The sequence below is a fragment of the Mesoplodon bidens genome (genome assembly GCF_964165515.1).
Source record: "Mesoplodon bidens genome assembly, chromosome: 16".
Taxonomy (NCBI): domain Eukaryota; kingdom Metazoa; phylum Chordata; class Mammalia; order Artiodactyla; family Ziphiidae; genus Mesoplodon; species Mesoplodon bidens.
In genome coordinates, this window is record NC_138173.1 from 69,832,127 (window position 1) to 69,859,615 (window position 27,489).

Here is a 27,489-nt window from a genome sequence, read left to right on the forward strand (position 1 = left end):
AATGAAAATCTTAACTTTGAAAGTAGAGTCCTGGTAAATACTAACGATGTACAGAAGCATTGCTCTTCATACACAGCAGGTGTTGGGTCGAGTAATCACCAACATCTTTGCAATTAGTTATTACATTTGAGGAGAATTTTTTCTGGGCTATTTACAGTTATCTTGGAAATGACACTTTTCCCCAGATGATTAAATTTGAAGAGTGTTCTTTAAACTGGAAATAGGGAATTTTAAGTAACTTTGAAATTTCAAAGACATCTTAATTTTAAAGAATTCACATTATTACTACGTGAGGTTCCTAATAGAATATGTATTTTAGTCTGCAATTACTGCCATTAAGGAGTTTAAAAAAATCTTTCTTTTCATCACTCAGTGTGATTTTGCATATCCTGCTGGTGCTTCTTATTATGTACCAAACACTAAGCATTTTACATATACTAGTTCATTTAATCCCCACATTAACCTTTTACGGTGGGGCCTGTTATCCCCAGTTTATAAACAGTTAACTAAAACAGATGAAGAGAGTTGTCCAAGCTCACATGGCTAGTAAGTGGAGAAAAGCAGATTGAAACCCAGGCAGTCTGGCTTCTGAGTCTTAATTTTAACTTTAACCATCATGCTGTGTTGTTAATCTTACCTTCTGTGTCTTAAAGATTGTTTACTAGGCTGTGTATCCTTCCCTCCTTGTGTTTGTTGGCATACTAAGTCAGTAGTTATCTGTTTAAATGAAGTTATGGAAAGTAGTAATTGAGTTATGTAGTTCTTTATAATTATCCCATTCAAGAGTGGGTTGACATGTTTCAATTACCAGAATTAGTTTACATAATATAAAACTAACATTGTGTTCAATCTGTGTGAGAAATTGCCGTGTTGGATTCTATTTAAGAGTGACATCTTTGCCAGTCTTTAACTTTTGTTATTTTGAGCAAATCTCATCATCTCTTTGTCTTTCATGTATCTGTAAATATGAGAAAACGGAAGGCATACAGAGGTTTAAAAGAACTAGAATGAGAAATGCAAAGAGAATTCAAAGTATTGTATAGTAAAAACAAAGATTCCCTTCCAGGCACTTGTAAGCAAGCGTATATGTTAAGACTGGTAAAAAGCATGCATAAATATCTGCTAGGAAAGATATGATGTGTTTTGTGTGTGGTAAAAGCAGAACAAAATAAATTCTATTTAGAGAAGCTTTATGTAGAAGATTACATTGCTCTAACCCTGAAACATAGCAGTAGACTTCTATTCATAATAGCCCGAGGGCAGGGGAGTGGGGAATACAGGAGGGGTGTAGAATGCTAAGAAATTTTGTTCAGTTGCTAATATAATGTAAAGAGATTAAGTGTCAGCCGTGTTTTATTTTTAACACCAAATTGAGATTTTTACCATTTTTATACTCAGCCAGTACTTCTGCTTTCACTTTTGCTGAGAGGGCATTATAGCGTGTCATGGATGAAAGGGCAGCTTGCTTTTGAGAGCTGAGTGTGTGGGTTCAGATCCTGATTGCAACACTTAGAGCTTGGGTGACCTTTGGCAAGTTATTTAAATTCTCTAAGCCTCAGTTTCCTCACTTGTAAAAGGGTAATGATAGTTTCTCCTATGTAGGTTTATTGTTAGGATGCCTTAAGGTAATGCTGAAGTATCGCTCCCTAACCCAGTGCCTGGCTAGCGTTTAATCAGTGCCCTTCACATTCCCATGCCTGTGCTTGAGTAACGTGGTTCTGGCAGCTCTGCAGTTTCTGGGAGGCTGTGAGAGAAGGCTCAGTAGGCTGACAGCACCAGCATCATCTGGGAGTGGCCCCACTGCTGAATGACGCAGGCAGGCGTGAGGCCCAGGAAGTGGTCTGAACAAGCTTTCCAGTGTGTGTACACGTGAAATGTGGAAATCCACTAGTGATGCTTTCTGTTGAAGAGTAAGGCTTCTGTAGTCAGGCTCTCTGGGCTCAAATGTTGGATTTGCCATTGATAGCTGTGTATTCTTGGGCAACTTAACCTTTTCTGCCTCTGTTTTTTCATTTGTAAGACAGCACTAGCAGTTGAGTCTCCCGTATTGGATAGTTGTGAGGATTGCGAGTTAGTACACATAAAGCACTTAGAGTCCAGTTTGGCACATAGAGAGGTCTTGGTAAACGTGAGCTCTGCTGTGACATTTATGATGACCACTGTATTAGCTTCCCACTGCTGCTGCTGCGACTGCATAACAGTGACTTAGAAACACACATTGATTACCTTAAGGTTCTGAAGGTCAGAAGTCCAAAATGGCTCTCACTGGGCTAAAATCAGGGTGTCAGGACTGCATTCCTTTCTGGAGGCTCTAGGGGAGAATCCGTTTTCTTGCCTTTTCCAGATTCCAGAGGCTGCCAAGTGTCCTGGCCCTTGTCCCACTCACATCTTCAAAGCCAGCAGTGGTGGCTTGAGTCTTTTCTTACTTTACATCACTCTGGCACTGACTCTTTTGCCCCCTCTTTTACTTTTAGGGACCCTCGTGTTGATATTAGGCCAACCCAGATAAGTCAGGATAATGTCTTATTTTAAGGTCAGCTGATTTCCAGCCTGGTTCTATCAGCAACCTTAATTCCCCTTTGCCATGTAACCCAGCCTATTCACAAGTCTGGGGATTAGGCTGTGGACGTTTTAGGGGACCATTATTCTGCTTCCCACACTACCAGCTTCTGATGGATGATACTCAGTGCACACCAGCATTGGACTACTCTTCTCTTGTAAACTTGCTTTTCCACTCTCTACCTTTCTTCAGCTTTTTCTACCTCTTATTTGTTCCCTAATCTGCATCAGTTTACATCCTTTGCCTCATACTCAGTTGAGGAAATAGAAGCCACCAGATGAGCACTTGCTCATCTCTTATCCACCACATCTACATACTTACCTGAATATATCAATCTTCTCCTTTGCCTCTACTAAAATGAAGAGACTGTCTGTCTTTCTCTTCTTAAAATCCTGGCATTTCTCACTGCCTGCCTCCCCACCCCCGGATTTTTAGACTTATATGGACAATGTGTAGGATCTCCCATCTTTAAAAAGCCCTCCTCTGAATCCGCATTTCTCCTCTGATTTCTCCACCTCCCATTTACACTTCAGCTCCATCTCAGAATGCCAGTTTCAACACCTAGTTATTCAAGCAGAAACCTGGAAATCGCCCTTGAAGGTAGCATCTCAGTCTTTCATCTCCAGTCCACAGGTCACTGCATCTGCCTCTCAAATGTCACCTCAGCTGCCTCCCAGCCCAGGCCGCTGCCTCTGAACTGTGTCCCCGCCACTACTTGCGCTCCCTGGACTCCTTCCTCCATTCCACAGCTGAAAAATGGAACCGGATGTGTGTCACATCTTGCTTCCCCTTACAAACTTAGACTTTCTGTTGCTTTCAGGATAAAACTTAAAAACAAAAAAACTTTAACCTGATCTGGCTGGTGTCACTCTAGCCTCGTTGCTCATCTCCCTCACTCAGTGTGCTCCAACCACGGTCTTGTAGTTTGTCAGATGTGCCAGGTATTCTGCTTTGTGGCCTCCCCACGTGCCTAGACTCATACCCTCTCCTGTCTTTGCTTCCCCACCCCACTCTGTTTATCCATCTTCATGACTCATTCTAAGTTGAGGAAGACAGAGCTAGTTTCTTTCAGGACCATTTAATTTAGTTCAGAGGTTTTCTGCTGAAGAATTTATTGATCGAATTATCACTATAATAATGGACATGCTAGACATCACGAGAACCTCTTTTTAAAAAAAAGGTTAATTTCCATCTTGCACATCTTACTGTAGACATAGCTGTGACTATAATGAAGAGGAAATGTAGCTATAATCCTTTTTCACTTCTGGACCACTTAATAAGAGTTTATGGGTACCAGTTAGAACATGGTGCTCCCTGCTATGTATATACTGCCTGGGGTGTATTTCCCAGGTGTTCTTGCCTAACCTAGTTCATCAGATGCATAATGATCTAGCTGTTCATGGATGAGAAGAGAAAGTGGTGGCCTGATTATGTATGTAGCGTAAAACATGACTTTCTCGTTATTTGTATAGTGACTCTTCCTGATTACTTGACACCTTATTAATGTTTCTCTATGTATCTTATGTTGCAGACTATTCAGACTATGAAGACAGTCCCCTAGAATGTTTGGAAAGGTGCTCCTCTCCACTAACTCGATCTTCCGGGAGTTCTCTGGCTCTACGCAGCATGTTTACGGAGAAAAATGCAACATATCAGTACCCAAGGGCAATTTTGTCAGTTGACCTTAGTGGTGAAAGTATGTGTAACCATGTAATGCTTAACACAAGTCTTAAGATTCTTAAATGTGGAACCGAAAATATAACATACTTTAATGAGGCCTATCTGAGCAGGGCACACAATTTAAAAAGTTATTCCATGAACTAATATGAAAATCTCAACATGAGAAATTTGAGCTACTTTTTAATTTGTATAAAGTAAAATTGGCATTTATACTTACCCGTAGGACAGGTAGTAAGGAAACAATTAGTGTCTACTCTGTACTGGTCTTCTGCAGGTGTTTTTACATGTATTTTCATATTCTTCACTACCAGCTTATAAAGTAGATATTGTTACCCACACTACATAAACAAGCAGAGGCTTATAGGTTAAGTAACTTATGGGGCTAGTTAGCATTAGAATTAAAACTCAAACCAAGGTCTATCTTAACTCCTAAGGTAATGCTTTTTCTGCCAAATATTTATCATAGTCTTAAAAATGCACTTTGAATTCCTGATCACAGATAGGTCTGTAACCAAAAGTCTGGAAATGTGGTCAGATCAGTGATTTGAACACATTCAGGTATTAAGCACGTAGACAGAAGGCCGTGTTAGGTGGTGACACAAGCCCTGGAGTTGGAATCTCTTAAGGTTTTCCTGTAGGTCCAGACCTGACAGTGGAAGGTGTTGAGGACTCGGACCTGCCAGTGTTCGAAGCAATGGGAAGAGGAACTCTCCCAACTGCAGATATTGATGGCTTGAGACCAGAGCTCTAGCACAGTAGGAACCAGAGTCAAGGAATGAAGAGTGAAGGATGGGGGTTCATCCTGTGTAAAATCCCAGAGATATTTATGGGGAATGCCCTGTCTTTTCCTTAAGTGCCCTACGTAGCAGATGCCAGGTCATGTGTTTTCTCTGGCACTGTTACTGCCTATTCTCTTCCAGGCCTAACTCCCCTCTAGCTCACTGTGGAGAAAAGCATATTCTTCCCTTTCCCCTAAAATAAGCACATAGCACTTTTGAGATGTTTTAATCTCAAATCTAAAAAAAAAAATAAAATTGGGGGGGATTAGGAAAAAGTTCTATCCCCTTATCTAACAAATACAAGTCCCCTTTTCCCTTTTGGGCCAGTGGTTCTTAACCTCAGGTGTACATTAGATTCATTGGTGTGATGCTAAAATATATGATACCAGGTCCTTCAGCGGAGCACAAATCTGGGATTTCTCGGAGGGTGGGTCCTGGCAAGACAGCCCCAGTAGCCGGGGTTGAAAATCACATAACACCCATACTGTGAGCCATCAAGGTCTCAAAATTGCCTTTTTATACAGAGTGATGGAGAGTGGGAGATAATATCTGGATGACCGGTGTTGCTGGAACTAGAACACTTGAGAGAGAGAGAGGGCTGGGAAGTGTGTCATGACTGTGTACCCTCAGTCCCACTGTCTTTCCCCTGCCCTTCACGTGTTCAAGCGTTGAGCTCTGAGAAGAAAACTGGAGAGGTTCTCAAATGTTACTGTGCATCAGAACCACCTGGAGAGCTTCTTAAAACACAGTTCTGGGTCTTACCCATAGTATTTCTGATTTCTGACAAGTTCCCAGGTGATGCTGATGTGGAAACCACACTTTGAGAATACTGTCTGGGGAAACAGCAATGTTAGTTCAAGGGGCAGCAGTTACAAGAGAACAGTGTTCTGTGGCCACTCAGTTGGAGCTGTTGTCCAGGTGGCCATTTCAGTGTGAGAACTTGTACTTGCTTTTCTTATTTAACTTTCAACCCTGTGGCCCATTTACTTAGCCTCCAGAATTCAGCCAAACACTGCTTTGATGTATGCGAGTTAGTTGAACTGGATTTTCTGGCCAATATTTTAAATTTGCCTTCTAGCACCCTAAAGCCTGGCTGTTTTGGCCATACAAGCCTATGTGAGATATACACTAATTCCTTTCAATGATAGTAGTTTTTACATTAAATTCATTGCTAACCCTGTTATGATTGCCATTCATTGAATACCACATACGTGCTGCAGCAGTGTTTGAAACTGTTCATCCATGTTCTAGTCTGCCATTTTGAAACATGAACTTGTATTCAAGAAAGCCCAAGAGAAAGTACAAATTTTGGATTTAAGTTAGCAAGATTATGAATAAATGAACTTTATTCTTCAGGTTCTCAAAACTACCCATATTGTTAATATTAGAAAGATTTTATAATATCTAATTGATTTACTTCTGGTTCCTTGAATGTTCTTTTGTATTTCTGTACCATTGTCTCATTTCTACTGACCTTACTCTCTCCAAGATGTCCTAAGATCCCAAAGAGAAGAAAACATTTATTTTTCTAGAAAACATTAACCTTTTATAAATCAGAAACAAAACATTCAAAAACATTGAGTCAGGGAAAAAATAAGCACGATTAGAAGCTGATAAGGAAAACACTAAGTCATATGAAATATTTAAAATATAAATTGCATGAATTATTTAGTTTGAATTCAGGCAACTTCCACCTGGTCTGATTAAGTCTGAAAAATTTTTCTCTCTATAACGACTCCCTCCTTCCCTCTTCCAGAAACATTCTGGAGTGGCTATCATATGTATCAGGCTTCATCCTAAGCACTGACTACAGAGCATTGAACAATGCAGTGGACTCTTGCTTGCTCTCATGGGCTCTTGACATTCTAGAAAGGGGAGATGAAAGCAGCAGGTGAAGGAATGGCTGAGAACGTGACTGCAGGTTAGGGTGGTGAGGTAGGGAGGAGCCAGCTCTGCTTTCTGTTCTGAGGAGCAGCCTCCGTTCCAGGAGCCTGTGAGCAGTGGTGAGGTCTTGTGTCACGTGCCATGTGATGACTCAGTTTCCCCAACAGTTCTCCACCCACACTCCGGCAAACCTGTAGTGTCCTGTCATCATTTCTTTCCCTTTGTCATGATTAAACATTTCCTTATATTTGCCTTGATTTTTTTTTCCTCAGTAGCGTGAGCTAAATGATAGCCTTTGACTCAACGCTGTTATAAGTACAACCTAAAGCCTAGGATTTAAACAGGGTTGTATATAGTGGCCATCAATATAACCTAACTTCTAGGGTATACTTATTTATTTTTTTAAAGATTTTTATCAAAATGAAACTTAAAACATTTTAAAATTCGTTAGGGAACTCATAATCCCAGTTTCAGAAATGCTGAAATCGTTAAGAGAGCACAGGTTGTAGAGTCGGGCAGTTCTGGTGTGCAGTCGGCTTTACCACTGGCTGGCTGCATTACCAAGCAAGTCATGTCATATTTAAAGTGCTTCGGATGGTACCTGGTGTATATTAAGTACAGTTGTAGTCGATGATACTGTTACTGTTAAGAATCACAGTATTGTTGTTAGGACCCCAGGCAAGCTCCTTCTACCTCTCTGAAGTGCTGTGTAGCTGTATGGTGCAAATAATGAACCCTGTTCTTTTTACAAGCCATTGTGAGGATCAGAAGGGATGTTTGTGAAAGCATTTGAGAACTGCAAATTCTAATTGTTAATATCAACCTTAGCCCTAACCTCTGTAAGCACCTGGACTAAGGGATACTTTCTGAGTTACTTGTAATGGTGTTAACGTTAAGATGTAAAACAATCATAGTTGCCTAAGCTTCAAAAATCATTTGTTTTTTTGCCTACAGACAAATACTGTATTCCCATTCATCTACCCTCCCTTTCTAGATACTTAATAGCTTATAATCACTTCCCATAGTGCCTTTCTTTCTAGAAAATGACGTAAAAATGAAAAAAAGTGCTGAGTATGCTTTTATGTATATTCTAGACTTATCGGATGTGGATTTCCTAGATGATTCTTCAACGGAGAGTTTGCTCCTAAGTGGGGATGAGTACAATCAGGACTTTGATTCAACCAATTTTGAGGAATCTCAAGATGAAGATGATGCGCTTAATGAAATTGTGCGATGCATTTGTGAAATGGACGAGGAGAACGGCTTCATGATTCAGGTGACCTGTCTTCCCTTCGGCACTGAATGAGGTAGTTCAGGTGCTCAGCACGTTCGTGGGGCACCTGTGTTCTTTTTTTCCTCACCGTCCCTTTGAAGATGGAGGCTTCTAGCTTAGCATCAAGTTTAAAGTACCAGTTGTAATCATTGGCAGATCTCTTCTCCAGATGAAGTAGACTGTTTTCTTATATGAGGATCTCTCTCTGGGGTGTTTATTATGAGGTCTTCTAGCTGAAATTCTTTTCAAGAGCCATTAAGGTGGCTAAGCGTCCACACTGAAGGGTAGACCATAGCAATTCTTTTCCTGCTGGTCTGGATCCTGTTGTTTAATAATTTGTGTTATATAGTCACCCTTCAAAGGGTAGAAAAGTTTCCACAATATTGAAGATTAAAGGAAAGCTTTGTTGCAAAGATTACCATTACAAATAACCTCTCCCTGTAGAAAAAGTATCTTTAAGAAAAAAGGAAAGCATAACCCATATTTTGTGGTTACATTTGGAAGATTCGGAGATGTTAGTTATAGAAATGAAGAAAAAGTAATCATCTCTTTCCCCCTTTTCAGTGGTTTTCTCAATAAGGGAACTACAAATTTATAGGTTCACCACACAGGTAGTACTTTAAGGGGTTGTTACCTAACGCACTGCTACAAAGTCGCCTTTTTTTTTTTTTTTAAATTTCTGCACTTCAATAAGCTATTTTTAAGAGTTCTAAGGATGTGTGAAATAGATGGGAGAAATAATCTTATGCCTTTTTTATGATTAAACCAGTTTATCAAAGCACATTTTAATGGGTGCAACGAGAGGAAGTGCTTGAAATAGCTGACTGTTTCAGAAGTGAAATTTCTCGTAAGTCATCACTTGCTTTTGTTACGTGGATTAAGAATTGAACTGGTGGCAGCTGCTGCAGCCGCTGCCGCAGCAAGACTCAGCCAGCTAGTTGAAGAGAAGGGGGTCTGTCTTGATTTCTAGCGAGTAAAGCACGGTTGTTTCCCGGCAGTGTGAAGAGTGCCTGTGCTGGCAGCACAGCGTGTGCATGGGGCTGCTGGAGGAGAGCATCCCGGAGCAGTACCTCTGCTACATCTGCCGGGACCCTCCAGGTAAGCTTCGGTCCCTGTGCTCATCGCAAGGTGTCTGGATGTCTTGTTACATACAGGTTCCATTGTACGTCAGCTGTCTGAGACACCATGACTTCTGTGTCAGCTAGACTCCGCTTCCATGTTAAAATTTAAAACTGGTTTTCACTGTTTGTTATAGTTTCATTTTCCATATTAATTATTTAGGCAAAAGCATTAGCATAAATTCCTCAGCATAATTAACTACCTTACTGGGAGGAGAGGGTTGTGGCTTTCACCTGAAAAGAACTAGCTCCTTCATCTACTCCTGTGTATTGATTTCTAAATAGATTAACATACGGCTATTTGAACGGACTCAGAGTCTGAACTCATGCTCCTCCTGACCTGGTTTTGAATGAGCGTCTGATAGTGCTGCAAATGAACCTAACGTTAGAGCAGAAGGGATGTCCCGTTATCACGCCCAACCCCTTTAGTTTACCGATGAGGCAGCTAGGGCACAGAATGTCGCATGCCTCGTGCACAGGGATGGTGCTAGACTGGCCGCACCGAGAGGAAGACCTGTGCCTTTGGGCTCCCTGTCCACTAGGTGCCTTCCTCCACGCAGAGGCTCTCCGAGCAGCAGTGTCTGCATATCGTGTGCACTTCCATCTCCGAGGCAGAACCCATCTAGACATCTCAAATGAAAGGCTGCTGCCTTGTTCTGTCTATCAGAAATAATAATAATAATAATAATAACATTAAGAAGCAGGAGAGTTATCCAAACCTACATGAAGGTAGGCATTTGTTCATTCATTCATTCAGCAGCATTTATCGGATGCTTGCTATTTGCCAAAATCTGTGGTGAGAGGTAAGGTGATTGATTCTAACCACGCCTTCCTCTCTCACAGTATAGTAGGGGACACAGACATAGAAGCAACTAATTGTAATAGGAAATAATTACTATCGGTGGTGAAGATATAGGATTATATTGGATTCTGTGAGCTCTTAGATGTGAGGGAGGGGTCCTTAGTTAACTAGAACTCTTTGTTTCGCCCAGTTCAAAACAAATGTTAGTGAGAGAAACAGGTGCCCCTGTCTAATTTCTATCGAGCCCTTTTGGCCTTTTTAGAAAACAGATGACAGAGACATAAAAAATGGAAAGCAACACACTCAAGGTTCCTCTGCAGGTGTGACCTGCCACTGACCACATCCTTCATGGAGTTTGTCCTGCTTACCAGGCAGGACATCTGAAGGTGGGAGGAGCTCTCACAGTGCCAACTCCTCGAAGCACTGTCCGACTTGTCTTTTGAATTTGTTCTTAGTCCTAGAGCTCGCCTTGTTTACTGAGTGATGTTAATCGGGTAGCAGTTGAAGGGAAATCTGAATAAGTGGAATCCTTTGTCACTTTAATGCCAACTTTTTCTACAGGTCAGAGATGGAGCGCAAAATATCGTTATGATAAGGATTGGTTGAATAATGGGAGAATGTGCGGATTATCATTTTTAAAAGAAAACTACTCTCATCTCAATGCCAAAAAGATAGTTTCCACACACCACCTGCTTGCTGATGTCTATGGTGTTACGGAAGTCCTGCACGGGTTACAGCTGAAGATCGGAATCCTAAAGTAAGTGAAGGGCGCCGAAGGGAGGGGCACACTTTAGTGTGAATTTTAACTTAAACTAAATCGGTTGGCTTTTTGCAGGTTCAGGTTAGCAGCTTGGAAGACAGAATAGATATTTGAACAAATTTTAACTTTAGAAAAAAGGAAAGGTTAGTAGCTTTTTGGATGAATAGCTCCTTCATGCCTATTGTCCTGGAATAGAGAAGCGTGGGTGAATAAGAACGGCGTCTAGTATTTCAGCAAATGTTAGTCCCGTCACACTGTTTTGTGGGCTCACCTCGTGCACAAAAGTACAGTTGCTGTGGTGAACCCTTTGGTGTGTGTCCTCCTTCAGGAATGCTGTCCCGATGAAATAGATGCAAAGGTATATTTTTAAATTACCTTAAGATTGGCTTTGAAGGGAGCCAACAGGTCATGTAATCCATTCGTCTCCTGTGCACCAAACATGTTTTAGTCATCCCGGGCAATTTCTCCTTAAAAACAAAACAAAACAAAAACAGAAAAAACACTGAGCCTCCATACGTATCAGAATGTTCTTGAAGTCCTTGTTTTTAGTTCTTCCTAATACCGCCCTAGGATTTCTCTTTAAAAGTATACCTATTTTATATAGAAGAGGGTGATTCACTGGTTCTTCACAAGATTTTCTTTATTTTGACTCACTTGCCTGGGCCGGGAACGTGCCCCTTCCCTTCCTTCCATCTCCGTCCCGCCCCTCCCACAGTGGCGAGGCCCACTGAGTACTCTGTCCCTGTGGTTCCTTACCGTCCCCGTCTCTCTCCTCACCAAGACTGTCTGAGCGGGCTGTTCTTCTCACGTGAACAGTTGCCGTACCTTGTAAGTTCCCGGTGGCTCCAGTCTTGTGTTCTTTCAGTTCATCCTTCATACTGTTGCCAATGTGATCTAGTGAAAGATAAAGAGGAGTTTGTCTCTTTGGAGCTTAATATACCATCGTGTCTTCCCAGTGCCCAGTGAGAAGAGTGCAGGCTTGTTCAGCATGCACTCTGAATCCTTCCACGATGCGTATTATCTCTGTCATTTTGTTGTCATGTGTTCCCTCTCCTAATTTTTCCCCCAAATGTTCCAGCTATACCAAACCATAATCGCTGAATGAAGCATGCTTTTTCATAGCTCCAGGCCTTTACTCAGAGCCAGAATAACCTTCTACCATTAGTCCTTCTAGCAAATGCTTTTTCACGATTACCTTCCCAACTAGAGCTGATCGCATCCTTGGCAGACTCCATGCGTTTCAGGCACTTTGGTGCACCTTGTTTATGTCTGCCTCCCCTTACTAAGCCATGGGTTCCTTGAAGGTAGGGCTTGTGTCTTATTCATCATTTTATTCCTAGAGGTTAGTGGAGGGATAAGTACTCAGTAATTGTTGAATGGAATTTGCTTCAGTTTTATGTCATAAACCTGAATATGGATTTCTTTGTAAAAAGGCCATGCAAATGCTAAAACTCAAAGGAGAAACTAAATGATTAAGCTAAGCTTTTTTTTTAAAACCTGGTTGTCCTTGACATCAATATGAATTTCTGTACATTCATAATTTCACTAAGGATTTCAACTGGACAAATTTTGCCTTATGCCTATAGGCTCTCTTTATGTTAATATTTCTCATAATAATAGTTATTATCACTAGCTACTATTTATTGGAAGTCTACTACAAAACCTGAAATTGGTGGTTTCATGTGCTATTTCATTTAATCCTTACAATAAAGTTCTTACTTTGCTTGATAGATGGGTAGTCAAAGATAGAGGTTCTGTAACTTGTCCAAACTCCTCCTCTTAAGGCACAGCAGGATTCAACACATTGGACTATTGAATTACAAGTCTAGCTTTCCTTCTACTATGCCTTCTACTGTTGAAGAATTTTTGTATTTTCTGGCTATTAAACTATTAGGGGTTCAAAAGATAAAATTTATAATTTCAGAAACAAGGCTTATTATTAGAAAGAAAACTAATTTGTTTCCTGGTATTTATCTAATTTGGAAATTATCAGTTCACAAACATTATTGAGCCTTCTCAAAGGTTTATGACTCCAGAATATCCTCCTTTTACTTACTACAGAATATGATGAATGGATTCCTCTTTTGCTTACTACAGAATTTTAATTACTACAGAATTAACTATGCGATATTATGCTCACATGCTTAGTGAGGATGGGGGTAAAGGGATATTATCATGGACGGTTAGTGAGCATGTAATTAGCACAGCCTCTTTGGAGGCCACTTTGGCAGTACCTATCAGAATTAAAATGTGCATACATTATCTAGGAACTTCATATCTAGAAATTTATCTGACTGATAAATTCCCACTTGTATGCAGAGGTACACACATGCAAACACACACACGTGTATTGGCGGGGAATTGGTTGGTGAGACTAGACTGCAGCACATTAATACTGTTCAGCTACTAGAGTGAAAGTAAGGGAAAATCTCTGTGTACCACTCACAAGGCAAGATGCCCTTACGTGTTATATATGAAGAAGGCAAATTGTATGAGAGCCCCATTTGTGTAAAAAGAAAAAGTGTGTGCTTACCCACTTAAAAAATAATTTTATATGTACAGAAAAAGTGTGGAAGATTATGATTGCCATGGCAGGGAGGTTTTTACTTTGTACACATTTATAATCTGAATTTTTTGTCATGAGGAAGTATCACTTTTTGATTGACTAACGATGTTAAAATATGCTCATGTAAAAGTTTTTCATGTTGTACAATTTCAAAAAATACAGTGAAAAATGAGTAAAAGAAGTGAATATATCAGATGATGATGTGAACTATCACAAAAGTACATTCATTATTGCTTTTCTACCTGAGTTTTATTTCTATAAAATGATGAAAATTTACATTTTGGATGAAATTCTGGGGCAGGTTAACCTAGAAAGTACCTTTACTTTTGTCTTGAGTGCCTGACCTCCTGCTAACCTTGTTCGCTTGGCAGTGGTCTAGGTCTTCAATAGAGAGGTGGGGATCGGTCCACCTAAGTCAGTACACTGAACATACAAAAGGCATGGATAACTGAGGGTTAACTATGTAATTGTACCTTCTGAAATTTATTGTGGCATTATACTTGTTACTGGACTTATTTTTTTCTGAGCTGCTGTTTCTCCAACTTTATTTTAAGGAATAAACATCATCCTGACCTTCGTCTCTGGGCTTGTTCTGGGAAGAGGAAAGATCAAGTAATTGCTGGGGTGGAAAAAAAACTAATGGTGCAAGACACAGTTAATGTGGAAGAAAAGAAGTATCATGTACAGAACCATAAAGAACCACCTCGTTTGCCCCTAAAAGTGGAGGGAACTTATATAACAAGTGAACACAGCTACCAAAAGCCACAAAGTTTTGGTCAAGACTGCAAAACTCTCGCAGACCCTGGGAGCTCAGATGATGATGATGTTAGTAGTTTTGAAGAAGAACAGGAATTTCACATGAGAGATAAAAACCGTTTACAGTACCCAGTAAAAGAAGATGGAAAGCCCGGAAAGGTATAACTAGTTCATTTGTCTTTGCTTGGAAATACGATAGAACAAAGGAAAATTTTGTGAAATAAAACATACTGAGATCCCAGATTTTACTTACATTTCCAAGTTCACAAGTACCTTGTTCGGGTAAAGACATTTTTTGCTTTCGCTACAGGAAAACACCGGCCATTTGAACATTTAATTATCCCCTAATTCAGAAATGTAGTAATTCATTAAACTTTTGCCTTAACAAAAGTTTCAAGTTTATAAGTACACTTAGATGCCTCTAAAAACCATGAGCCAAATTTTTTTCCAAATGAGAATGTCTGCGTGTGAAGACATGAAAGTGCATGTGGGTGTGTATATATTAATATAATTTGTGTTCCTTTTGTATGTGTTTTAGATAAAAAGTGGCACTTTTTATCTAAAAAATCATCTTTTTAAAAATTATAGCATATTTGTATATACATATCAATCATATTATACACTAAGTTGAATTCTTATAGCTCTGTGTACATTGAATATTTGTAAACTTATTTCTTGTTCACAACTTAGAGATGTCGTGCCTTCATTTTTTATTGATTTTTCAATTAGCAATACTGCTTTAAAATTCTTTATTTTTCTGGCCTCTTTTATCAAGTAAGTTCTACAAATAAATACTTAACTGAATTTGAAAAGCTTATGTTACCCGAAATTTTGTGGTAAATTATTTTGTCAAATTAACATCCCTCTTACGAAATGAGTTATTGCTGGTGAAACTGAGGTCAGATTTTGTGTGTGTGTTAAGCAGTCTGCACTTTTTAAGTTTTTAAGGGGTTTTTCTCTTTCCCTCACCTCATTGATTTAGCTGCAATAATAAAATCCAGTCTGCAGTTAATTAGGCTTTATACTAGCCTTTGCCAACTATCTTAATTTTTTTCCATCACTGCTTTTTGCCTTCACTCCACTTGTGACACAGCTTAGATAAACTGAGGAAAGGGTCAGTCTAAATTAGCTGGGCTTTCTAGTTACAGAATATAATTAGCTCCTTCATTTCTTCAGCAGGTTTTATTGAAGGCCTTCTACCCTGTGTAGCACTCTGCTAGGCATTGTGAGGAGACATAGCAGGCATGTCTGCTTTTCAGGACCATCAGATGTAATTTAGTTATGTGCTAGTACTTCCTTTAAAAATATTCTGGGAGTCAGGTTGGATTTTACCGATCATTGTGGGTAATGAGATTTTTAATGCATCTTTCCCTTTATGACATTACATTTCATCCAATTCTTTGTTTTTTCTGTTGGCTCTTTGGAGAAGAATTCAGCTGAAAGGAATACAGTATTTGTTTATAATGATAAAAAGGGCACTGAAGACCCGGGAGACTCACATCTTCAGTGGCAACTCAATCTCCTTACACACATAGAGAATGTGCAGAATGAAGTCACCAGCAGGATGGACCTGATAGAAAAAGAAGTTGATGGTAATTTAAGAAAGAACTGGAATACAATTGCTGTAGTCTGTAAAGTGTGTTTATTACACTTTTGAATAATTTAATTGAAGTTATTTGAAGTTTTTGAAATTATGGGACAAAAACTACAGATGCTGTCCAGGCTGATGGTGCTTTGCTGCTCCCTTTACATTGTATTTAACACATCTGGCATTTAGGGTCTTTTAGTCTCAGGACAATATGACTGGATATTTTAGGGATTTTGTTTTTTAAGATGGATATTTATTAAATATTGCCCACCTGCCAGGCTCAGTATATACCATATGGAATATTTATTATTCAATGAAAAATAATAATATTATTATTCATTGAATAATATTATTCAATAAATTATTATTCAATAAATAATATTCAATGAATATTTTCATTGAACTGTGGTTTTTTTTGGAAGTCAGCATAAGGACTTTAAGCATATTTGAAATATGGGGGAAAACATTTTGTCTTCACTTTGGACAGTGTTTGTTTAGTGAAATTAACAACAAAGAACTCCTGCAAGTTTAAGTAGATAAACCTTAAGTTTGCATACACATTTTCAAATGTTTTTCTTTTATATTTAGAAATTTTATTGCGCCGGAGGCCTAAGGAGTGGACAGGAAAAATGTTATCCCAATTTTATAGTTGAGAAGATAGAGTAATTTAGATTACTCGATTCCTAATCTAGTGTTTTCCTATGCTTTTTGACTCCATTTTTTTAACCTCATAGATTGTACCTCCTGCCCACCCCCCCCCTTTTTTATTTGCAAAAGTATGTGCTGCTTTCCTCCCCCAGTAAGTTAGAGTTTCTACTGCTTCGTTTTTCCCTGTGAAAAGAAGAAATGGAAACCCATTTCCGAAGCATCTTCCATTTGGTTATAAGCCAGTTGTAGAGTTAGTTTAGTTAGTTTTAAGTAGATTTTTTATATATGTAAATTTATTTATTTTATTTATTTATTTTGGCTGCGTTGGGTCTTCATTGCTGTACGCGGGCTTTCTCTATTTGAAGGGAGCGGGGGCTGCTCTTTGCTGTGGTGCGCAGGCTTCTCATTGCGGTGGCTTCTCTTGTTGTGGAGCATGGGATCTAGGCACGCTTCAGTAGTTGTGGCTCGCGGGCTCAGTAGTTGTGGTGCATGGGCTTAGTTGCTCTGCGGCATGTGGGATCTTCCTGGACCAGGGCTCGAACCCGTGTCTCCTGCATTGGCAGGCAGATTCTCAACCACTGTGCCACCAGGGAAGCCCTTAAGTAGATTTTTGAAGAAGAAAATGCAACTTGATGCTATTCCCTATTATTATTAATAAAAAGTATAGAATGTAATTAATTGCATTCTGCCTGAACTTCTAATATGCTTCTTTTTTTTTAAAGTACTGATAAAATCGTGGGAATGAAAGGACACTAAGAAATTGCTACCTCCTTTCCTTTGTTAAAAAGAACTTCTAGATTTAAAAAAATGGTTAGAGTAGCTAAGTTTCATTTAAAATGGAGATGATTTAAGCCTAAATTAATAGAAAGCTTGAGCAGGAACAGGGAATGTTGTTTCCTGTTCCAGAAGAGGGTAAAAGGAGACACTCAAAATGCAGTTACTTTATATCTTTTTTTTTTTTTTTTTTTTTTTTTTTTTTTTTTTTTTTTTTTTTTTTTTTTTTTCTTTTTGCGGTATGCGGGCCTCTCACTGTTGTGGCCTCTCCCGTTGCGGAGCACAGGCTCCGGATGCACAGGCCCAGCGGCCATGGCTCACGGGCCCAGCCGCTCCGCGGCATATGGGATCCTCCCAGACCGGGGCACGAACCCGTATCCCCTGCATCGGCAGGCGGACTCCCAACCACTGCGCCACCAGGGAGGCCCACTTTATATCTTTAAAAGGAAAAATTACCTAAAATCACGACAGATAGAACAACAGATAAGGATTACTAAGAGGGGCTAGAATTCTTGTGGGATGAGGTGTAGAGGATGCTTAACTGCTCAGAAGTGACTTCTACAGATTGGCTTTCTAGCGAAAGGGAAGTGAACTCTTTCTCCATCACTTTTTCAGCCTTCTAATTATACCATTTTTTGACTGTTTTCAGTTGCCGTTTAAATGTGTTTGTTCTTCTCTTCTCTCTTTTAGTTCTGGAAAGCTGGCTTGATTTCACAGGGGAGTTGGAGCCACCTGATCCTCTCGCGAGGCTGCCCCAACTTAAACGCCACATCAAACAGCTCCTAATTGACATGGGCAAAGTACAACAAATAGCAACTCTCTGCTCTGTATGACAGCAGTGAACACCTAATGCAAAGAATGTGGCTCTGTTCAGTCGACTAATTTTTATTATCCACACGGCTGCTAAGTGGATAGTTAAAAAGCTTAGTGATGTTTGGTCATTACTGATTTGTGACATCAATAGGATGGCACCTTGGAAAGGAAAATGAAGAACAGCTTTATCAAGGAAGCTAACATTAAAAAAATTTATGAGCTAGATACAAATGATAACGTGTCATATGCCAAGGATCAGTGGAGGTAGAATATAATCTATGCTAAGGGAATCAGATTGGCAGGAGTTTTGAATAGTTACTAACATGAAGCTCGAGATACCTGTAGAAAGAAATATGGTGTATTACATAGTTTTTAGTAGAAAGATCTATGTTTATAAACCAACATTTGGCCCAAACCAAAATTGTAGAGGAAATTTAAATTCTGGAGAGTTCTATAAGCTTGTTTGTTGTAAGAACTGTCTTCTCTGCAGTTGATCTAGCTGCACTGAAGTTTAGAGTATTGAAACTTTTATAGGATCATGAGCTGTTTCTTAGGTGATGAATGTCCTTAATCAGAAAACTGACAGTAGAAGTCTCACTTCTGAGGAAAACAGTTGTGGAATTCTTACTTCATTATGAATATATTGTAAAAACAAACAGCAAAATAATTGGAGTTTATTGCTGGCATTAAGCTCACTGTAAAAAACAGAATGGCTCGCAGAAGGGTCAGTGTGCCAAATGATGATGTTACTGCTGGAAAGAGAATTTTAAATCCTGTGGGAGTTCTCTTACCCAAGTCTTACATAATGCCATCAGCCCATCAGAAACGCATATATCACATATACTATATAGAGAATATATGTAGTCAAATTTCAGTATTCAGGTTTCAACGTACAGTTTGATCCTGAGTATGCTTGGTTTTTGCCTTCAGAAAAAAAGAAGTTGTAAATAACCTCAGCTGGGATGAGGAGTGACAAAAATATCAAAATAATTTGTGGCTGTGGATTTTTTAACTGCTGGTAGTGGAATACTGGAAAAGCTTCATTTCTGAAGATGAATTTTATTTTTAAAAAATACATACGCACTCAAAACTCTTAGATTTGATCACAAATGGACAGATTTCTGAAACCAAAGGCAACTCAGTTGCTGTGTCAGCTCTTGCTGGATTTCGAGCCCAGGCCCTCCCGTCTGCCAGTGCTCTTGTGAGTTGTGTGCTGCCCCCAGTGCTCTGCGTGCAGGTATGCGTTAAGTGTGTGTGCTTGTTTGAAACAAACACTCAACGTACATATGTACATAATCTACACATATTTATATCTACACATATCTAGTTTTATTACTATAGACTATAAGAATTGGTGGTTAACATGAAATGTTACCTTTTAACAGACTGTTTTTAAAAATTAAAAATGTATGTACAGGTTTTGAAACTTTTTTAAAAAGAGGAAAAAAGACTGTTAGGAGGCTATTTGATGACATATAACACTTGAATATTTTATGCCTCGTTCTGTTTATCAGTTCTAGCAATCTGTATAAATGCATTTTAGAACTGATGGACAGTAAACTTGAATTTATCTTTGATAAGAATACATGCCACTGTACATTCAGATATTATTTAAATTTGCAAACACACTGTTCTATATGTAAGGTACTGTATGTAAAACTCTTTATTAAAACAATTCCACATATCATAAAATTTCAGCTTGCCTTTTTGCAGCCTTATATTTTGATGTAAAGATGATTAAAAGAATGTGCAAAACAGTCATTAGACATTTTTATTGCCTTTTGACATTCTCCAACTTGACAAATGTGCCAAAGATCACAGACATAAAATACAGCCCTGTGTATTTACTTATGATACATTAACTTTGTCAAAAATCTTACTGAGAAATGAAAAGCTTTAGTAGAGGGATATGAAGTAGTTATTAAATTTGCATATTAAAGTAAAAATAATAGTGCCTATATTTCATGTGTGGAGTAAATTTGCTAATGTCTGTATTTCAAGTTTGATACTTTGTCTTTCATTTGTGTTTTAAAATAATGGCTCTAATCTTTTCCCTATTATGGTTAAATTCTAGACATTTAATTTATATCTTTTTTTTCAGAATGGAGCAAGTAGCATCCTTAACAGGCTGTGAATAGCGGTGTTGCCTAGATTCTTGTCACATGCACAGAGGACCCTTTGTACCCAGTGACACTCATATTCTTAATCCCTGATGACCACAGTTAAGTTAATGTGCATTTGTTCTTGGAGTATCTTAAAATTAGATCACTTTATTTGTTAGCAGCCAGCAAACTAGAAGTTCAACTAATAATTAGAATATTGAATTTTTGCTCTGCTTTTATGCATATGAATTGGGAGTCTGAATTTTTACTTTATATTTTTAAAGTAAATCTGTATCAGATTACTTGTATGCACATACCCACTTAATATAGAGTATATCAACAATTGGTTGAAGCCTTTTAGCAACTAGCAGGCTGAGTCATTCCTTAATTTAGGAAAGTGAATTCATTTTTGAGAAGTAAGTCCATTGTGTGAGGTTTCAGATGAGTTTTCTTTCCACTTAGTCTTACTTTTAAAATGTGAGTATATATATTTAAATATAAGCAATAAATTAGAGAGGGTGTTTCTTGAAAAGATAACTTTTCATTGCTACCCAGACAGAATAGACTGACACTGGTGGGGAAGGATCCTTCTTAGTATGGTACCGATAAGTATAATTTGTACTTCCTCATGCTCCTGTGTGTTTCTACTGACTTATTATTTTCAAACTTAAGAGTAATGCACACTTTCCTTAAAGGAAATTGATTATTCTCATAATTTCAGGTAAAATCCTTTTTCCTAACACTCAACCTTATTTCCACTGACTTCCATCCTCTCAGATGTTCATATTCTGTATGTTCAAAATGAAGGAGCCCATTTCCCCTCCAGCCAACTGGGTCTCCTGCCAGCTTCACTCTCTCTGCTTTAATATCACCACCTTAAGAGCCCCGGCTTGAAACTTGCAGTCCCTCCCCCTTATCCATTTCTTCACTAGATGTGCTGGTTCCTCAAAATGGATGGTGTCATCTTCCTCCTTCTCAATCCCACCAGTAGTACACTGTCTTTTATAAAATCATGTCATGGAGGTATTACTGTGGGCTTCTGAAATTTTAATTTTGTCTTGATTCTGATTCATCAAAATGGTCACTGTCAAGCTAGGGGATTAACATTGAGTGACTGCTCTGTGCCGGGTATTGTACATGTTACCTGCAGCATCTAATTTTGTTCTTTTGTGGAAAGGTAAGACAGGATCATTTTTTTTTTTTTTTTTTTTTCTTTTTGCGGTATGCGGGCCTCTCACTGTTGTGGCCTCTCCCGTTGCGGAGCACAGGCTCCGGATGCGCAGGCCCAGCGGCCATGGCTCACGGGCCCAGCCGCTCCGTGGCATATGGGATCCTCCCAGACCGGGGCACGAACCCGTATCCCCTGCATCGGCAGGCGGACTCTCAACCACTGCGCCACCAGGGAGGCCCCAGGATCATTTTTAAGATGGGGAAGCTGAGGTTTAGAAACATTTAGAGACTTGTCATAGGTTAGTGGCAGGTTCAAGACGCAAACCCTGTGCTGTTCAAACTCATGTTCTTTTCCTAGCAGGAGTGTTTCACCTATTCTTGTCATTTGTGTTTTCTGATATCATTGGTGACTCCCTATTTCAAACCACGTCAGGTCTGTGTAATCTGGATCTTTTGTATTTTACCTAACCAATTCTCAAATCCATTTAAATATAGCCTCACTGTTTAGATAGACTATGCTTGTTTCCATCTCTTGCCTTCATATTATCTTCCTCTTCTGGAAAATTCTCCTTTGTTTGTTGTGTCTCTATAAATGCAGACAGTTCTTCATGTTTCACTTTCTCTTCCTAAGAGAAGCAGTCCATTGTTGAAGGCCTCTTATAGTATCCTGCATTTTACTGACGTGCAGGAACCATGTCACTGAATAATATATTTCCTGTAGTGGAACAGGCATGAGCTTTGCAATTCTCTACTCAGATTTTCACTCTGGCAGTTTACCAGCAGTGATCTCTCTGAGCTTTGGTTTTCTTATGTATAAAATGGGAATAATACTTAGGCTAGAACCTGGTTTTGTGAGTTAAATGAAGCAAATAAAGTATTTAAATTATAAAGTTGAAAGTTAAATATAGGAGACACATTGAATGCCATCTTTGTGCCAGCCATTAAGTCATATAGTTGGTTATGGAGTTAACATTAATGGAACCACAGTCTACAGGCTAACGGAAACATTAAAAAATATTTTTTCAACAAGATAGGTGATAGCAAAGAGTGTAAGGAACCACAGAGGCAAAAGAAAGGAAAGATAACTAGACTTGTAGGTGGAGAGGTTTGGGGGACATAGAATATATATGTTAATTAAAGTGGTGATCTTTGAATGTTTTTTGACTGTGACCTCTCTGTACGAATTTTGAAAAATTGTAATTCATTTCTGGTACCTGGAGATCTGGAGACAAGACTTAAGTGTATTTCGTTTATTTAAGAGGAAGTTGGAGTGAGGAAGAGGGAAAAGTAGGGAAGGAGAGGAAAAATCCAAGGTAAATATGCACAATTGAGAACAGTGCTGTGGGCAGTGGGGCTTTGATTCTGCCATTTGAAGTTGTTCATCATAAATTTAAACAGTTACAAAGAGTGTGATTTCTAATTTGTAAATATTGGCCTATTAAAATCAACCTGTTATTTTAAAATGTATGCAATAGAATCAATACAATTTTGCTACTTACCAACATCTATTTTAAAAATACATGAGCAAGCTCTTCTTTAACATTTGAAAATTTTACAAATTTTATATTCTATTTTTTGCCTTTTCAGTTTGCTTCCTAATAGAATGTTATCTTCCTTTATACTTACAGGCCTTTGTCATCCTCTTGTACTTTTGTCCACATACACACACAAAAGTAAATTGCATTTTTAAAACGTATTTATAGGCCTCTTAATAGAGTATCAAAATACATGGAGCAAACACTAATATCACTGAATAGAAAATAGAAAAATCTGCAATTATAGTTGAAGATTTTAACCCTCCTTTAACACTAATTGATAGAACAAGTAGACAGAAAATCAGGATAGAAGACTTGAACAAAGATGAACACTCAACTTGACCTAATTGACATTGATAGACTGTTTCACCCAACAACATGAGAATACAAATTTCCTTTTTAATACACATGGAACACTCAAAAAGATGGACTACATACTAGGCTACAAAACAGGTCTCAACTCATTTAAAATTGAAATGCATAACATGTTCTCCAACAATAATGAAATTAAACTGGAAATCAGTATTAGATGACTGAAAAAACCCCAATGTGTTTGGAAATTATCACATACTTGTAAAACAATCCATGACTTAAAAAAGTTACAAGTAGAATTAGAAAATATTTTTAATTGAATGAAAATGAAAATACATCATGTTAAAATTTGTGGGATGCAGCTCAATATTAGAGGGAAATTTACGGTTTTAAATGCTTATAATAAAAAGCAAGGTACAGATTTTAACTAGACTTGTCATTTTGCAATATATACAAATATTGAATCTTATTGTACACCTGAAACTAATGTCAATTATACCTCAATTAAAAAACATAGACATTTTAAATATAAAAGGTACAAAATCACTGGTTTAAGATTTAAAAAAACTAGAAAAACAAATTAAAACCAAAATAAATGGAAAAGGAAAGAAATGTGCTGAAATCAATGAAATACTAAATGGACAAATAGTAGGGAAGCATCAATATAAATGAAAAAGCTGATTCTTTGCACAGAAAGATAAAATTGGTTAACTCCTACATAGACTGATCGGAAATTAGAATGGAAGAGGGAACATTAAAACATCCAACATACAATTTTTTTTAAAAGGGTATTATGAAAAACCAGTGCCAATAAGTTTAACAGCTTACATGAAACAGAAAAATTCCTCAAAAGATACAAGTTAGCAAAACTGACTCAAGAAATTAAATAAATTGAATTTGAAATTGAAAATGTTCCCTCAGAACTCCAGGCCTTGTGCTCTATAGCCCGCAAGCCACAACTACTGAGCCTGCATGCCACAACTACTGAAGCCCATGTGCCTAGAGCCCATGCTCCATAACAAGAGAAGCCACTGCAATGAGAAGCCCACGCACTGCAATGAAGAGTAGCCCCTGCTCGCTGCAACTAGAGAAAGCCCACGCCTGGCAACGAAGACCCAAAGCAGCCAGAAATAAGCAAATTAAAAAAAAAAAAAAGACCCAATCCCTTCTTTAAAAAAAAAACTCCAGGCCTAAATGTGACTTCTATCAAACATTTAAGGAAGAAAACTTGATTTTACACAAGCACTGACAGAAAATAGAGAAGAAAGGAACACTTGTTTCAAGACCAACTTTGACCTCATGCCAGAACCAGAAAAAAACACTGCAAGGAAAGGAAATTACAGACTAATACATATCCCTTTTGAACATAGACACAGTCCCCACAAAATACTAGCAGTGTGAACCTAGTCCTATACAATAAGGATAATATTATCAAGATCAAGTTGGGTATTCCACAGGAATACCAATACAAGGAGACCAATACAAAGTTGGTTTAATGTCAAAAAAATAATGAAATTATGTTAATCTCACTAAATTAAGATAAAGGTTTTCATAAATTTCAGTATCCATTCATGATTAAAAACTACCAGAAAAGGATAGAAAAGAATTTGTATAACAATAGAGGGCATCTATCAAGAAACTTAAACCTCATAGTGGTAAATGAATACTTTTCTCTAAAATAAGGAGCAAGTCCAGAATATCCACTATCACCGTTATTATCCAACATTAATCCGGAGGTCCTGCTAGTGCAATATGGCACTGGGCAATAAAGGAGGAAAAATAAAAGGCATAGCACTTGGAAAGGAAGAAGAAACATTTGCAGATGACGTGCTGTGTACCTGGAAAAGTCTAAGGAGCCTATCAAAATGCCACTAGAACTAATGTTTCTATACATTAGCAAGGGGATATTGGAAGTTAGAGTTTTTTAAATGCCATTTTCAATAGCATAAAAAAAAATACTTAACATCTGAAAACATGCAGAACCTGTACACAGAAAACTATAAAACAATGCCTAGAATAAAGACGAGATAAATGAATAGAAAGATACACTAAGAACATGGATTGGAAGACACAGTACTGTTAACATTTGTCAGTTCTCCCAAAATGGATTGATAAATATAATGCAATCCTGAGTAAAATCCCAGCAGATTTTTTGAAATAGAAATTAGTGAACTGATTCTAAATTTTATATGGAAATGTAAAGGACCTAGAATACCCTGAACAATTTTGAGAAGGAAGAACTAAAGTTGAGGGACATATAATTTCTGACTTGGTGTCTTAATAAGCTATAGTAGCCAAGGCGGTGTAGAAGTAGCATAAAGATAGAGATGTAGATTGATAGTACAGAATAGGGAATCTAGAAATCGACCTAAAAAAATACGGTCAATTGAATGAAGGAGAGTTCTTGTTGTTCCACATCCTTCCTTGCCAGTGTTTATTTGGTGTTTGCCAATGTTTTGGATGTTAACCATTTTAATAGGTGTGAAGTGATACATCCTTTTAATTTGCAAGTAGATATCCAATTACTCCAGTGCCTTTTGTTAAAAATATTATTTTCCCTTTGAATTACCTAGGTTCCTTTGTCAAAAACCAATTGACCATAATTATGTAGGTTTATTTCCACACCCTTCCCATTGATCTATATGTCCTTATGCAAACGTCACACTATCTTGATTACTGTAGCTTAAGAGTAAGGTTTGGAATCAATTGGATGGTGTAATTCCTTTAATTATGTTCTTTCTTACCTGTTTTTGCCAATTTTGGTTTCTTTGCATTTCTATAAAAGTTTTAGGATCAGATTTGTTACCTTCTTTTAAAAACCTGCTGGAATTTTGACAGGAATTGCACAGAATCTACAGATCAGTTACCATTCTAACACCATTGAGTCTTGATCCAAGAGCATGCTGTGTTTCTCCATTTGTTTAGGATTTCTGTGGGGGTTTTTTTCAGCAAAATTTTGTAGTTTTCAGTGTTCAGATTTTGCACTTGTTAAATTTATTTCTAAGTATTTTCTTCTTTTTGATGATATTGTAAATGGAACTGTTTCCTCAATTTTGTTTTCAGATGTTTAATTACTAGAATATGAATAAAATTGATTTTTTATATCTTGTATCCTATAACATTGTCAAACTCACTTATTAATCCTAGAATTTTTGCATATTTCGAAATATTTTCTAGGGAGGAAACTAAGGAGACCTTATAGGTAAATGAAATGTAAGGTGATCAGGAGACTATTAAGAAGCTCCATCTTAAAGCCACAAATGGAGGGCTCATAGTAAGAGTGAGGGGGAACCATCCCTTTATAGGGGAGCAAAATTTGCCACCCCCAAATGTCTCTTTGGCAATGTGGGTTATTTTGAGCTGAAAACAATTGAGGCCCAAAAGACTCCGGAAGAAACTTTGAGCTTCCTCGTAACTGCCTAAGAGAATTTAGATACAGGGCTTGTTCCAGAACAGAGCTATCACTGGAGATCTCTGCAAAGAATATGGGTTGAGTTGGGTTGGGGAACTCAGCAGGGCCTGGAGATCAGAGTCCACTCTGGGTCTCATTGTCTCTGCTTGGCCCAGCAAGCATTTGTTTACCAAACATTTGCTTTTCCATCTCCATGCTAATTGCTTTCCTCCCCTTTGAAGTCCCAGATCACTACCCATAGTATCCTTGTTTGTAGCTGAAGATAGTATTTAAGGTGAGGATTTAGGCCATTTTGGCACATTATTCAGTTCTTGTGGGTCTCTCCCATGTGTACATGTTATTAAACTTTTGATTTTCACCTGTTAATTTGTCTCATGTTGACTTAATTCTTGGACTAGCGAGAAGAACCTAGAAGAGTAAAGGAAAATGTCTTCTCTCCAACACCTTGAATGGGCCATTGTGTGAGATGCTTACAGAAAATCTAGACAGATGTGAGAAGATTGGACCAGGAAGATCAGCACAGAATACTCCCAAGTAATTTCAGTGAGTTTCAAGGTGAGGCAGCCACCTTCATGCAGAGGTAGAAGTACAGATAGTACTTATGCCCTGAGGAACATGCCTGAGGATTTTATCAAATGTTGACTCTAAAGTTAAGGCACACAGATAAGAAACCCATTGGAGGGAAGCCGGGCAGAACAAGACAGCGTCTGTGTTCGGTTTCTTGATTGGATGGCAGAATGCCTTGACTGTGACAGCAGAGGGCATGGCAGCAGACAAGATTGGGCTGAATCACTGATGCTCTGCCAGTCCCGGGGCTTCATGATGTTTATCTCTTCCAACGTGAAAGACCCAGAAGGACAAGACCTAGAGACATACATGAGACATAGATGTTAAATATATGTATTTTCCATAAGGAAAAGGGGAAAGAGAGAAACTCAAATCCAGCAAACAATACCA

General features: G+C 38.3%; 1 protein-coding gene across 14 annotated transcripts in view; it reads left to right on the top strand.

The window, feature by feature from the left end:
* PHF20L1 (PHD finger protein 20 like 1) overlaps positions 1-22,767 on the top strand; it is a gene marked incomplete at its 3' end in the record, with an annotated part of 80,330 nt that extends 57,563 nt beyond the window's left edge. For 6 of the 14 annotated variants that reach the window (XM_081258916.1, XM_081258927.1, XM_081258929.1 and 3 more), the window contains 7 exons: positions 4,092-4,256; positions 7,998-8,179; positions 9,175-9,274; positions 10,658-10,853; positions 13,977-14,337; positions 15,605-15,770; positions 17,879-22,765. In XM_081258916.1, the coding sequence (XP_081115042.1) occupies positions 4,092-4,256; positions 7,998-8,179; positions 9,175-9,274; positions 10,658-10,853; positions 13,977-14,337; positions 15,605-15,770; positions 17,879-18,021 (1,313 nt within the window). Of the gene's footprint in view, positions 1-4,091; positions 4,257-7,997; positions 8,180-9,174; positions 9,275-10,657; positions 10,854-13,976; positions 14,338-15,604; positions 15,771-17,878 lie in introns of all 14 variants that reach the window. The other 8 variants (XM_081258926.1, XM_081258928.1, XM_081258930.1 and 5 more) reach the window with 3 other exon arrangements.
* Between the last annotated feature and the right edge of the window lie 4,722 nt (positions 22,768-27,489).